The 15,924-nt window shown below is 38.5% G+C and overlaps 1 protein-coding gene across 1 annotated transcript in view; it reads right to left on the minus strand.

The window, feature by feature from the left end:
- Positions 1-372: 372 nt before the first annotated feature.
- The window catches only part of LOC124555608 (proto-oncogene tyrosine-protein kinase ROS), a 565,849-nt gene continuing 550,297 nt past the window's right edge, over positions 373-15,924 (minus strand). Inside the window, exon 38 of the mRNA XM_047129578.1 lies at positions 373-2,147. Within this exon, the coding sequence (XP_046985534.1) occupies positions 1,357-2,147 (791 nt within the window). The 3' untranslated portion in view covers positions 373-1,356. The remainder of the gene's footprint in view (positions 2,148-15,924) is intronic.

The raw sequence follows: 15,924 nt of genomic DNA on the forward strand, positions 1-15,924 counted from the left end.
AGTGACTGGGAAACAACGTATCCTACACCATGCACCTTAAGATGGCTTGCAGAGTATAGATGGACATGTATAGCCTTTTGCAGTAAATATGCGGAAGATAACTGATTGTTAATAGAAAAAATATCTAGAGGAAGATTTTCAAAATATCACGTGATAGTAAAACATGAGACCACAGATCATCACCTCCAACTAAAGTCTTCATGATACATAATTGTCATTACAAAAGACATACTTTAAATATTGACTGAAAAAAAAACAGATGGTCCTATTTCCACACACATATATTTCTTTTCGAATTTGAAGACTACAAATTATCATCTCTTCCTTACAAGCTATGGAAAAGTGAGCATGTTCTTCAAAACACAAGTAAAGTGGATATCACACCTGACTTTATTCATTATTTTTTTTGGATAAGATCTAATTTACTCACACAGGTTCTGTACATTATCCCTTTCCCCTCCATCTTTCTTGAGTACTTACATTTTTGCTCCTAAGTGTGTATACAAGCTAATTACAATGCTGTGTGTGCATGTTTGTGGAGGGGATGAATTAATTCCTGTTATTACTGGCTGCTTTGATGGCAAGAACAGTTTTAGCAACAAGATAATGCACAGTGTATTCACAATACATCCTTCAGAATATGACTACAGCTTAGCTGTGCCCTTACAACTTTCTCCTTCTACCTCACATCTAGTTTTTCTAATACCTAACACCTTGGAAAGTGACCACTGAATTATCACGAAATAGTGAACTTTTGTTTTCGCCTGCATGATTCTTATTACACATTTAACGTAGGACTTCACATTTTCTTGCATCTTTACAGTATGGACTAGAGATTAGATACTTGAGAGTTAAACACAATAACTATGAAGATAAACAGTGGTTCACAGAGTGGAAAACCAAGGGGAATATTTACCTCAGAAACATTACTCTGATCAGTGAATTGCAGAATGCAATAAAGAACCTAAAAAAGTTAAACCCATCCTTTACTTTACACTTAATTTTGCAACAGATTTCACTAAAAAATAACTTTAACGCAGCATCAGTCATTATTAAATTGAAAATATATAAACAAAGCTTAAAAATTATTCACAATGTTTCAATATGAAATATGATTTTATGTACAAATGATAAAAAATGGATATCTCATTTAAAAAATAAACATCTGTACAGGAATAATGGCAGGAGAACTAGATTTCACTGATTGTTGTACTTTAACATTCACAAATAATTTAAATTACTCCAAGAACTCTCTCTCTCTCTCTCTCTCTCTCTCTTTCTCCCACACACACACACACACACACACACACACACACACACACATGAACTAATCAATATCTTCATATTTTAATATGATTAATTCTGAACCACACTCTTTTCAGATTTTTTCAGACTTTTTTCTGTAAATGGAACACAAATGTTGCCATTGCAGAGATTGTATGTATTTACATTAGGTTTCTCTTCCAATACACACTCATTACCAACATTACTGTAACATGACAGTTCTGAATTATTTCCAACATGGCTGTTCACATGCCTGTCTATTAAGTCAGCATTATTAACCAATATTTGACTAAAAGCCACAGCTGGAGGTAACAAATGTTCAAGAGAAGTTAGTTCACTTTCACCATTCTTCTTAGTTATTGTGGGGTAGTAAAACTGACTGCCATTCAAATCATTATCTTGCACAATATCAGGTAATGATTCAACAACATCAGGCAATGTCTCCACAACATTAAACCTCATATTACTACTATTATTGCTGCTGCTAGTAATACTGTCATTGCAGTCACCAATACTATTACTTTTTTGCAAGGGAAGTGGATCACGTTGACATGAAGAAGTGGTTGAAACACTAGAGTCACTGAGTGTTGAAGATGTGGACAGTGTTCGACTCCTGCCAACAGCTTCAAGAATTTTTGTGGTTGTACTTGGTGCCATAGGGGCAGGCCGTGGCACCTCATAACCATCACTCACTGGAACTTGTGATATGTGGGAAGATTCACAAATTAGTTCAAGGTACTTTGGAATATCAATGTCTCCAACATGCTCATTTGCCATGGACATCATTTGATTTTCTCCTAATATACCAAAAAATGGGATTTGATTTGTGCCATCAGCTTCATTCACTGTCTTCCATGAACCACCTATAAACAGAAAATGTAGCATCACCAACTCATGAAAAGTAATTCACCCTTACATACATACTCTAAATACCCTTCAGTACTTTAAATTATATGAATTAAACAAAATTAACAAAAAGTTCATACACAGGAAATCAGATTACACAGGAAAGTTGTGAAGAACATGGGAAATATCTGCAGAAGTACACAGGGGAAATGAAAAGTAAACATACGTTTCCTGCATCCCTTCCTTTACTCCAACTGGTTGAGGATCTCATGATGGTCATACTTTCTGACTTTCCACCATCCCGATATTGTCATAAAAAGTACATAAAATTTCACTATCACCTTACCAATTATTTTATTTAATTCTGCTCATGTTAACCATTCATGTGTTTTATTGAGATTGGTACCATCAGATTAGGGAAGAATGGGGAAGGAAGTTGGCCATGCCCTTTCAAAGGAACCATCCTGGCATTTGCCTGAAGCGACTTAGGGAAATCACTATTGAGAATGTATGTTATAATTCATTATGGAAGAAGACACAAATTTATTCATAAAAAAAGAATTTTCATTGGGCGTTAGTAGCTATTTCATGTATAAAGTAAACATAATAATATAATTACACACACTCACACACGTGACAACCTAGCCACCCAGCCCCATGTGTGTGCATGTGCATGTGCCCACCTGCTGCCCACCCATCCAACCAACTCTCTCTCTCTCTCTCTTTGCAACATTTATTGCAACAACTGTCAGGTGATTTTATTGTCCATCTAGATTGCACTTATTTCTAACATTATCACTTATTATTGTTCCATCAAACCATCTTCAGAACTACAGAAATAAGGAAGATAAAATAACTAACCATTATATTAAGTGAAATACACAATGCTGCTATTGTACCATACTGAAACCAAATGTAGGAGAATATACCAACATATGGTGACTACAAGAGTAACTCATCAGTTTCTGTAAGCAATATACATGTTACATTGTAGCATTTGCACTCTTAATGTAAGCACACTAGGCAATTGCTAGTAGGTGGTAAGACTTCTTCAAATGAACCATGCCCAGTACAACTGTCACATATAAATTAAAAATACTTTCTATTCTCATTAACAAATATATCTTGAGAATTGCTGTAGGCCTGTTATGGACATCGTGCACTACCTCTTGTCACTACTTCTTCCATGTTGTGCCATGAACAATTGTTTTCAGAGAGAGACCCCTCACCAATCTGAGCAGAATGCAAATGTTCCCACAGTCTCATTAAACACACTCCCCCATCACCTTGGAGGTTCATATACAACAACCATCTGCTTAGTAAATCGTCGTAAATATTGAAATAGGCATTATGACTAAATTCACTATGTCTGACCAACATTTTGTTTTTTGTGAGCGTAAATTTTGAGTTCTTCTATGACAATCAGAAACTGTCCCTTTAGAGCTCTGTACGAGTATCCTAGTTGGTGACAGAGTTAATGTTGCAACATGTATCCCAAATATAGTTTTGTTTCATGAGAATCTTTGTACCCTGAACTGAGTTTCAAACCTCCTCCCTGTCTGCCATATCTACTGCATATAACAGCCATAGCACTTAATCTTATACACTCCTGAATACAGAAACCTTTTCCCACCATTACAGATTCTATACTGCAGCCTAAATTTTAGCATGTTATTCACTTGAATGCCAGTTTTTACATTTGCTTTTTATGAAAGCATACACTGGTTTTGTTGTAAGACTTTCCACTGTAAGTCAGAGCCATATGTTTTTTGTTGTTGTTATTTCTAACTGTGATATAATCTTTGCTCTTTTGCTACAGTTCTATTTTCTTTACCTTACAACAAATTGTCATCTTGTCCCACCTTTATATCTGTTCTACACTATCACCTGCTTTAAAATGTTTAGATCCCTTTCAACTTCATGCTGGCAGCACAGGGATCTATATACCATTGCATTAAAATATGACCACTTTTACTGTTGGGGATTGCTGTATCCTGCTACTAGCACATGTGAGTGTGAGTGCACGAAGTGTAGTGTCACCAAGCATGTCTATTTAAATCACCCGCATACTTTATCAATGCAGGCTGGCCACTAGAGGCCACCTGTACAAAGTGTGCACACAGCATTGTCTCTGTAGCACTATCTACCAGTGACTTGCGCCTATGTACTCACCCTCACTATGTCCTTTTAGTTTGTATCATTCACATCATTTGTATCATGTATTGCTTATGTTGCACCTTCTGTATGACTCTTTCGTCTTGTTAGTGTGGAGACATGAGAGACTTATTTCTATTACTCTTTAGAGGTTTACAAATAAAGCTATATTTGTGTTAGTTGGATTAATTTCATGTATTACTTAGTTACTACATGATTGACGATGAGTTTGGAACAGTTAAGGGAAGGGAAAGATCCACCATGGTTTAATAACCATATTAGAAAGGCACTATGTAAACAAAGAGCACTTCATCTCAGATACAAGAGAAGTAAAAACCTAACTGACAAACAGAAGTTGAACAAGGTGAAAGTGAGTGTAAGGAGAGCAATGAGAGAAGCATTCAATGATTTTGAAACCATGACACTGTCAACCAACCTGAGTAAAAACCTTAACAGATTTTGGTCATATGTAACACCAGTAAGTGGGTCAAAATCATCTAATCATTCTCTCAGCAATCACACTGGAAGATAACAGGGAGAAGGCCGAAGTACTGAATTCAGTCTTCCAAAGTTGTTTCACCATGGAAGATTGTAACACTGTGCCTTCTTTCAGTCATTGTACGAACATTGAAATGGCAGATATTGAGATAGCTGATAGTGGAATGGAAAAGCAGCTATAATTGCTTAGTAGCGGAAAGGGTTCAGGACAAGATGAGATACCTCTAAATTCTATAAAGATTATGTGAAAGAATTAGCTCTCCTTCTAGCAGTAATTTATCATAGATCGCTTAAGCAATGGGGTACCTAATGACTGAAAAAAAATGTAAGTGATTCCCATTTTTAAGAAAGGCTGTAAGACAGATCCACACAATTAGCAACCTATACCATTGACGTCAATCTGTTGTAGAATTATGGAACATGTTTTATGCTCAAGACTTATGACGATTTTGGAAAATGAATATCTCCTCTATAAAAATCAACATGGATTCTGAAAACAGAGATCCTGCAAAACTCAGCTCACTCTGTTCCTCCATGAGATCTACAGTGCAGTGGACAATGGCGCTCAGGCATTCCTTGATTTCAGTAAGGCATCTGACACAATCTCGCATTGCCGTTCAATGAAAAAAATACGAGCTTACGGAGTATCAGAGCAGACCTGCCATTGGATTCAAGACTTTTTTTCAGACAGAACTCAACACGTCACTCTTAACGGAAATAAATTGACAGATGTAAAGGTAATATCCAGAGTACCACACAAAAGTGTGATAGGACCGTTGCTGTTTACAATATATATAAATGATCTAGTAGAAAGCGTCAGATGCTCGTTAAGGCTATTTGCAGATGATGTAGTTGTCTATACCAAAGTGGCAATGCCAGAAGATAGTAACAATTTGTAGAATGACCTGCAGAGAATTGATAAATGGTGCAGGCTCTGGCAGTTGACCTCGAATGTAAATAAATGTAACATATTGTGCATACATAGGAAAAGAAATCCACTACTGTACAGCTACACTATTGATTACAAACAGCTGGAGACAGCATCTGCTGTAAAATATCTAGGCATAACTATCCACAGTGACCTTAAGTAAAATGACCATATAAAACAGATAGTGGGAAAAGCAGACATCAGACTCAGATTCATCGGAAGAATTTTGAGGAAATGGAACTCATCCACAAAAGGTGTGGCATACAAGGAACTTGTTCACCCGATTATTGAGTATTGCTCATATGTCTGGGACCCCTATCAGTTTGGACTGATAGAGGAGATAAAGAAGACCCAACAAAGAGAGGCACATTTCATCACGAGATAATTTAGCTGGTGAGAGAGAGTTATGGAGGCGCTAAACAAACTCCACTGGCAGACATTACAAGACAAGTGCTGTGCATCACGGAGAGGTTTACTATTGAAATTTCTGTACAGCACTTCCCAGGAGTTGGACAACATATTATTTCCCACCACATACATCTCGCATATTGACCATGAGGAATAAATTCGAGAAATTAGAGCCAATACAGAGGCAAACCGACAGTAATTCTTCCCAAGCACTATTCGCGAGTGGAACAGGGTTGGAAGGATCAGATAGTGGTACTGAAAGTACAGTCCGCCACACACCACAAGGTGGCTTGCAGAGTATGATGTAGATGTAGTTTCATTGTGTGCAGACTTTACGTGCAGTTCCATCTGGTTTAGTCATTATGGACGCCATGCTACCACCCCTGACTGAACAGCTTACTTTGTCAGTGACCACTCTGTTGGCTTCCATTAACGGACAGGGTACTGCTCCACCAGCCTATCCATCCACTTTTCCTCTGTGTGATGATTCATTCAAGGATTGGGAAGCTTACAAAAAAAGACTCAGACAGCATTTTTTGACTTTTGGTGTGACGGACTCCAATTTGTGAAAACCCTTACTGATTCCACCTAAGGTGTATCAATTACTGTGTCAGCTTGTCCCTTTACAACAACCGTCAGCTCTCACTTTTGAATATACGTGCAGTTTATTGTCCAACTATCACTGCAAATGCACATGCCATAGCGATGGGAGTTAACTTTACTGATGCTGCAAGAAAGCAAACCAGTCATACAGGGGCTGGGCAGCAGAACTTAGCTGTAAGGGTCAGTTCATTACTGATGCCCATAATGATTCTTATGCAGACTCTATGGTGTGTGATGAAATTATCTGTTTAGCTCCAAATGAGGAAGTGTGCCACAAGGTATTACTCCGTGAAAAAAAAACCAGTAACAGAAGTTTTGCAAACAGCACAATCTTTTGAAGTCTCTCAGGCAGTGGGCGACCAAACTGAAGTGTGGGGCAAAGTGGTAGTAGTGTCACAGGATGTGCCCACTACGATGAAAGATTGCTTGCACAAGAAAGTGGCAGTGCCAGTGGTAAACGAGCCCATTGCCAAGCAGATCATGGCCGGCCTAAGCAGCCACGCCAGTGTCGGTGTTCTCTGTTTCCATCTTGTCCTTTCCATTTTGTCCAGCACAAACATTCGGTGTACCCTAAGTGCTGGGTACTTGTAATGCTTGCCAGAAGAAAGGCCACATCACCTCTGTGTGTCATTCACCGAAGGTTGCTCAGAATATGGAGACAGATGTAAACTGTGTAACTTGAATGCTTGTGACTTCTCCCAAGTTGCTTATCAAGTTAAATGTTTTTCGCCAAGTGCTCCAGCTGCAGGCTGACACAGGTGCAGCAGTGATGTTATTGAATTCTCAAACGTATTTGAGTTTAGGCTCACTGCCATTGACACTGGCCACGGGGAAGCTACTCAATTATAACAAACAGAACATTGCACTTTTGGGACAGTTGATGGCATCTGCTTCTTACAAGTCAGTGGTTCGTTCCATTAAATTTTTTGGTGGTTGCTGAGGCTGCTTTAGAGAACATGTTCAGGATGGAAGCATTTCAGGCAATTTGATTTTCTATCACCAACACAGTTCACCTTGTGTCTGATCAGGTAGCACGTTCTCAATTGGAAACACTGTATGAGGAGTTTGTGGACTTGTTTTCAAAAGGTACAGGATGGGCTACAAATTTTTCTGTTCATATTTCTTGAAATCCATGGCTGGTCTTGTTATTGTCATGGGCATCTTATTCCTGTCACCCTGAAAGGTCAATTGAAAGCAGGATTGGAAAGACTTCAATCTCTAGGAGTGGTGCAACCTGTTACGGTTAATGAATGGTCATCTCCGCTGATTGTAGTTTAGAAGCTGTTGGAGAACTTTGCCTCTGTGGTGACTTCAGTACTACTGTCAATGCACAGTCAATAGTGGATACGTATCCTCTCTCATGCCAGGAGGAACTATTGGTGAAAACGTCAGGCGGCCAGCACTACTCCTTTTGGTCTCTATCAATATTTCTGTCTTCCTTTTGGTGTGACAGTGCTCCTGCTATTTTTGAACGATTTTTAGAGGAATTGACTATGCCTTTCCTGGGTTCCATTAATTATCTGAATGATACTCTTGTTATGGGCTCTTCCACACTCCACAGTCAATCATTTGAAAAATTTGCACACTTTTTTTTCTGTCCTACAGTCTGCAGGCGTATTATGTAATGTCATGAAATCTCAGTTTTTTCCAAACTCGTATTGCTTATTTGGGGTTCGAGGTCTCATGGGATAGGGTTCGCTCTCTGACACATCACATCTTTGCTGTTATGTTTATACCTCGCCCCTTGTCCATGAAGGAGCTTCAGGCCTTCCTGAGGAAGATAGCCTAATTCCATAAATTCCTGCTGGTGGCGGCCACATTAACCAACATGTTGAAATGCCTCATTATGCAAGACTGTATGCTTTTTACATGTTAAAATTCAAACTACTCTTGATCCCTTGTTTAGCTATGTTCTCTCTTGATCAACATATAGTTTGGCTATTGATGCATCACAGTGCAGCCTCAGCAAAGTCCTAGCCTTGGGGTGGTCATAGCACACTTATATGACAATGGCTCTAAAGGACCTGTTGCTTTTGCCTCTAAATCTCTCACTCTGGCCCAGCAACATTACTCTCAGGTGGAAAAAGAGGCTCTTGCATTAGATTATGCCTCCAGAAATTTCATTTATTTCATATGGCTCGAAAGTTTCACCTTATTACTGACCTGAAACCCTTTCTTTTCTTGTTTAACCATCACACTTCGTTGCCTGCAAGGCAGCACACCGCATACAATGCTAGGTGCTGTTCTTGTGTCACTACAATTATGAAATTCATTTTCAACCTATGTCTAAACATGCCAATGCAGATGCCTTGTCCCACCTTCCTGTGGGTCCTGATCCTCACTTTTATCATGAATAACAGCTGCCCTTGCCGCTGACCCAGTTCTCCACTAGGCGATTCAGTTTGTTCAATAGAGCTGGCCAGACAGGCCATCAGGTCAGGCTTTGGACCCCTTGCACAACTATTTTTCCGTACGGTGTCACCTCCCTATTTTTGACACCACTTTGCTGTTGGACATGGAAGACCTCTCTTCCAGAGTACTTAATCCCGCCATGTTATGGCAAGAGGTTCTACACCTTCTCCACCAGGCCCATTGGAGAGTTTTGCACAATAAGCTGTTAGCTAGGAGACATGTTTCTTGGCGAGAGATTAATGCCTAAATTGTCCATTTTGTTGCAGCTTGTGAGCAGTGTGCCTGACAACAGGCACTTCCCTGGGCATCTCTGATACTCTGGCCAGCTCCAAGCCAGCCATGGAAACACAATCATGTAAACTTTGTGGGTCCCTTCTTGAATTCCTATTGGCTCATGGTTGTGGATGCATTTTCAAAGTTTCCTTACATTCCCAGTCGTGCGTCGATGTTGGCTGGGGTCACAATTCACATGCTTTTGAGGGTTTTTTCTACTGGGTAGTTGCCCTGTACCTTAGTTTTTGATAATGGACCCCAATTCATTTCTCACACATTTCAATTGTTTTGTTGTCACCACAGCATTCATAATGTTACGGCTCCACCAATCCACCCTCAATCAAATGGCGAGGTGGAACAACTCATCCATATTTTCAAGTCCCAAATGAAAAAGTCTGTTGCGTTTCTTCACCGAACAATGCCCTTCTCCATTTTCTAATCACCTATCACTTCACACCTATGGGGGAGTGGAGTGAGCTGAATCACTTCACAGCTGGCAGCCATGCATGCTCCTCCACCTTCTGCGGCCTGCGCCGCACCTGCTGCAGACAGGTTCGACCATTGGCTTTGCACCAGGATCACTGGTGTGGGTGTAAGGGTTCGGTTGCTAGGCCAAGTGGATACCAACCACTGTTGTACACCATCAGAGACACCATCTATGTGATGTCCGTACAGCTGATTGGCTGGTGGCATGCCACTTTCATCAGTTATGCCCATGTTCACCACTGGAAGCTACCTTTTCGCAGGTGTGGCCCCAATCATCGCAGCCCACCCTGCCACCCTCCTCCTCGAGCCTGTCATCACCTTCTATGGAGGCATTCCCATTTCATTAGCTGCCTTCTCCACATGCAGTACCCTGAGGTTCCAGCTATCCAACACTGGCATCTATCTCCAGCTCATTATCATCACCTCAGCCATCATCGACAGTGGGTCCAGCCCCATCTCCTCTGCACTAAGAACTGCCTGCTGATGATGACAGAGATGGCAATCACACCCTTCTCCCTCATGCTGTTGTCGGGTGCTGTGTGGGCCTATTTCTCTAAGGTGTGCCCGCATCTGTGCACATTCTGGTCCTAAGCTCAGGTATCCATCTGGAACATCATCCTGTCTCTGCCAGCATCTCCTCCATCACCTGGGCACTCTCATCGCACAAGTGCATGTGAGTGTGAGCATGCCAAGTGAAGTGCTGCCACATGTGTGTACTTAAATCAACTGCCAACTGTATCAGTGTGGCCCAGCCACCAGAAGCTGCCTGTAGGAAGTGTGCTACATGGCACGGTCTCCATCGCGCTATCTACCGGTGACTTGCACCTGTACATGCATGGAGCAGTGCTGACTCACCCTTACTATGTTCTTTAAGTTTACACTGCTCATATCAGCTGTTCCATGTATTGCTTATGTTGCACCTTTTGCATGATTCCCTTGTCTTGTTACATGTGAAGTCATGAGAGGCTTATTTCCATTATTGTTCAGAGGTTTATGAATAAACCCATATTTGTGTTACTTCGATTGGTTTCATGTATTACTTGGTTACTATAGGTAACTCACTGATGATGACATCCACACATACATGTTTCCTAAGTATGCTAAATTCATGTCTTCCATCCTTTTATGTTAGTGTCAAATCTAATAAGTTTATATAGTTCCCTTTCTCAAACACACTTGCAATCTGTATCTTCATATGCTGAGATCTAATTTTTGCACCATATTTTGAGTGTTGTTTTTATCTCCTTTGTATTAAAAAAATCAGATCATCTACATACCTCTTGAAATATTTAATTTTTCATTACTATCATGATTCTCATCATAGAATTTTTTTTCCATGTTATTTATGTAAATATCAGCAAAGATCTGCACATTCATCCTTTTGTTGATAAATTTTCCATTAAATGTGAAATAATTATGAGACACTGTTAGTTAGAACATTTCCACCAGTCCAAGTGCTTCTCCTTTTGCTATTTTTTTTATATGCATGAAGACTGTTTTTGATGATTTTAATCATTCCTTTCATGGTGATTAATTAGCAAAGCCTAATGGTGCCATTGACAAGTCATCAGGTGTTACTACTCTGTATTATCTTTGATTTCATCAGAAAATTCATAACTGTTCTTACTATTAAAATTGTTGCCTTTAGTTTACTATTTAATTCCCTGTTTATTCTATAACTTGGGCAACAGATGTTACTCATCATTGGACTTACAGATTTTTCTGTTATATAGATTATTTGCAAATGTAATTCATGGATTTGCAGGTTCATAATTTTATATTTCTCTTCGTCTGTGAATGCTATTACTAATTAACAATGTAGGAAAAGGCAGATTGCTGCTTACAGTGAAGAAGACATGTTAAGTTGCAGACAGACATAACTAAAAGACAGAGCAATGACTTCAGTAAACAGTGCATAGGGCAGAAAAGAGGAGTTTTGAAACTTGATTCAGAGAGTGCACAAACACACAAAACAAAACTGCATTTTGGGCACATAAGGCAATATATGCTACTCCATCAGAAACACTGATCATAACGTTGAACATTTTAAAATGACAATTTCAGTGTTTATAAAAATGTATTAAGGTGATGGCTGCTGCTTATGGATGTCCAAGGTAATAGTGGGGATCACATGTGATGGGAGAGTGAGAACATGCATTGCGTTCTGATCAGTGTGAGGTCTCTTCTGTGTGGCTCTCTATCCATGGAACTAGTTTGCAGATGAGTGTTCACAGCACAATGCAGAAGAAGTGGTCCCAAGAGGAAATGTGTTATCACAGGAATGGGTAACCATCTGCTATTTTAATTATATGTTTGGTTGGTTGGTTTGGGGGGATGAAAGGGACCAGACTGCTACGGTCATCGGTCCCAATTATATGTTTTTGTGGCTATTTTTTATCCCTGATTAACCATACATTTTAATCATTTTAATCATTAATCATTATTCTTAAAGCCTTTAATCCACTGAAATGTGTGTAGTTTGTCTGTTGGTAGTAACAGACATACTCAACACAATTTTTCCTACTTTAAATTGTAATGAACTTACAGGTAAAATTTATTAGTTAAGCCTGAAAGTGTCTTTAATTTACATGTGACAAATGTAACAAATATAATAAATGAGTTGTGTCTGAAGCAGTCGTGCCACCTATTGGCAGTTTCCTAGGGGTCTTACATTGGCAGTGCAAACACAGCTACACTACTAGATTACTCCATAATGTCGCATTCATATGGATTGTATAAACTGATTGGCTATTTTTATAGCCGACATCATCAGGTACAATCTCTTGAGTGAACACCCACCACAGTAGTAAAAGTTTATATGTCTTCTAGCTTTACATATGACGATGACCATAATGCCCTGATTATGAACTGCATATTGACCTGAAGAAACTGCAGAATGGTACAAAATGAAGGAGCAGTGAGATGGCTAAACTGGATGAAGAAATGTCCTTGGAGAGTTTCGAAATAAGCATTATGTAACAATTGACTCAAGTGGAAGAAATGAATACAATGGAAGACAAATGGATAACTTTGAGACCTGGAACAGTGAAGGCAGTAGAGCATCAAACACGTAAAAAGGCAATATCCTGTAGGAATCCATTTATAGTCCTATCACATTAGACATTTAATTTAATTGATGGAAGGACAAGCTACAAAAAAGCAGTAAATGAAGCAGTCAATAGCAAAATGAGACTGACACAAAATGCAAAATGAGAGAATAGAAAGGGATACTGGAGAATCACAAAGTTGTAGAAGCACACATAACTATTGGAATGATAGATGCCACATATGAGAAAATTAAAGAAACCTTTGGAGAAAAGAAAAGCAGCTGTATCAATATCAAGAGCTCAGATGGTAAGCCAGTACTAAGCAAAGATGGAAGGAATACATAGAAGTGCTACACAAGGAAAGAGGAAGCAGATGAAGATGAAAAAGGATATATGATACTGTGAGATGAATTTGACTGAACATTGAAAGACTTTAGTCCAAACAAGACATCTGAAATAGATACCACTTCCTAAGAATTATTTAGAGTCTTGGGAGAGCCAGCCACAACAAAACTATTCCACCCAACATGCAGTACATGTGAGACACTGAAACTACCTTCAGACTTCAAGACAAATGAGTTAATTCCTGCTCCCAGGAACACAAGTGGTGACAAGTGTGAATAATACTCAATTCTCAGTTTAATAAGTCATGATTGCAAAATACTGAAACAAATTATTTACAGATACAGAAAGCACAGACAGAAGCTTAACTCAGGGGAGATCAGTTTGAATCCCACAGAAATGCAAGATCATATGATCCAATACAGACCCAACAACTTAAATTATAAGGTAGGTTGAAGCAACCTAACATTTATAGGATTTGTAGGTTTAGAGAAAGCTTTTGACAATGGTTACTGCAATAGGCTATTTGAAATACTAAATGCCCAAGAATAAAAAAAGAGGGGGCAAAAGATTATCTGCAAGTTATAAAGAAATCAGACTGCAGAGTTGTAAGTCCAAGGACATGAAAGGCAAACAGCATTATAGGGTATGGGTTCCACCTTTTTGCTGCAAACACACTAGTTACCCAAACATGTTTCAGCACCTCTGTGGCATCATCAGTAGGTCTTTGTTAATAGAAAAATGTAAAAAGTGAGAGAAAAGTTTTGTTCCTTTTGCTTCTTACCATGATTTTACATTATTCTTGAGGTCTCACTTTGTCAAGTCAGTTATAACCTAAAATATTTTCACTTTTTAGAGTTTTCAATAAACAAAAACCCACTGACGATCGAACAGAGGCGCTGAAATACGTTTGGGTAAAAAGAAAAAAAAACAGTGTGTTTGCAAAAAGGCAGAACCCATATCCTATAATGTAACTATAAATGCAGAAAGAAAGGACAAGAGCTGCAGATCCAAAAGAGGTAAGCAGCAGTTGAAAAATCAGTGAGATAGGTTTGTAGCCTACCCCTAATGTTATTCAGTCTGCACACCAAATCATGGAGAAATTTGGAAAGAGAATTAAATTTCAGGGTTAAGAGGTAAAAGCTTTGAGGTTTCCTGTTGACATTGTATTTCTGTCAAAGATAACAAAGGACTCTGAAGATCAGTTGAGTGGAATGGATAGTGTCTTGAGAACAGGCTATAAGATGAAATGAGACACAAGTAAAACAATCATAATGGAATATAATTGAATTAAAGTAGGTGGTGCTGAGGAAATTAGATTTGAAAATTATACTCTAAAAGTTGTAGATGAGACAATGGCTAAAGTAGAGAGGATATACAACACAGACCGGCAACAGCAAGAAAAGCATTTGTAAAAAAGAGAAATTTGTTTCCATCAAATATAAATTTAAGTGTCAAGAAGATTTCTCTGAAGGTATTTATCTAGAGTGTAACCTTGTAAGGAAGTGAAGTGAAGACAATAAACAGTCTAAACATGAAGGGAACAACAGCTTTTGAAATGCAATGTTACATCAAAAAGTTAAAATTAAATGTGCTGACTGGATAATTAATGCAGAAGTATTAAATCAAATTGCTGAGAAAATATATTTATGGTACAAGTTTATTAAAAGAAGGAAACAGTCGAAGTGGTACACCCAGAGGGATACAATGCTAGGCTCTACTTTCCCACAGCAGGAATGTTTGCTAAAATTTGTGCAAAACAAATATTAATGTCAGTTCTTCAATACATCCTACTATGTACATTGTAAAGGGCAATGAAGATTCAGCTAAAGTATGCAGGTTCAAATGGATGTTGGTTGTAGTGGTTATGCAGAGATGAGGGTTGTACAGGATAGACTAGCGTGGAGCGCTGTAGCAAACCAGTTTTTGAACTGAAGACTGCAACAACAAAAAGAAATCTCGTTATATTATGGCTAGTTATTTGATTTTTCTTATCTCTACAGATCAGAGGATGGTTCAATGAAACAGAAACCACTTATAACATTAGAAAAATATGCAATCTAGATGGACAATAAAATTTGTGACAATTCTCCTCTTCTTGTTTTATGTGCCTATCTAATGCTCAAAATTTACTCCACAGGGTGAGAGGTCTTCCTGTATTCCACTTATAATGTTCAATTAAGATGCTAAACACAATTTTAATATATTTCCAAAATAGTGTTACTATGTTACAGCTTTTACACTGTCAGACAAAAATGGCATAGAGCACATGACAATGCCCCTTTTTAAAAACAAACATAATTTCAAATGCAGCAATGTGATTTCAATACTAAACAGAAAAGGAAAGCTCGCCTTATAGATCAAACTCAAAGTAAATTAAACTGAAGTTTTTGTTACATTAATTTATTCATAAGAATTCTGCTAAGCTATGCATGTACATGACTGATTTCTCTTTTTACAAATTATCAGAATTTCACATATTAGAAACCAAAATGAGCTTGACTAATGTTTTACAAGTTTACTTCTCTTCATGTTCAACCTACACAAAGTCTTTTAAAACAATGGAGTATCACATCATAACTATGCTTTGATTATCAACTGCAAATGCTTTATACCAAAACAGTCACCCTGCTTACACTATTC

The sequence above is a fragment of the Schistocerca americana genome, chromosome X (genome assembly GCF_021461395.2).
Source record: "Schistocerca americana isolate TAMUIC-IGC-003095 chromosome X, iqSchAmer2.1, whole genome shotgun sequence".
NCBI lineage: Eukaryota > Metazoa > Arthropoda > Insecta > Orthoptera > Acrididae > Schistocerca > Schistocerca americana.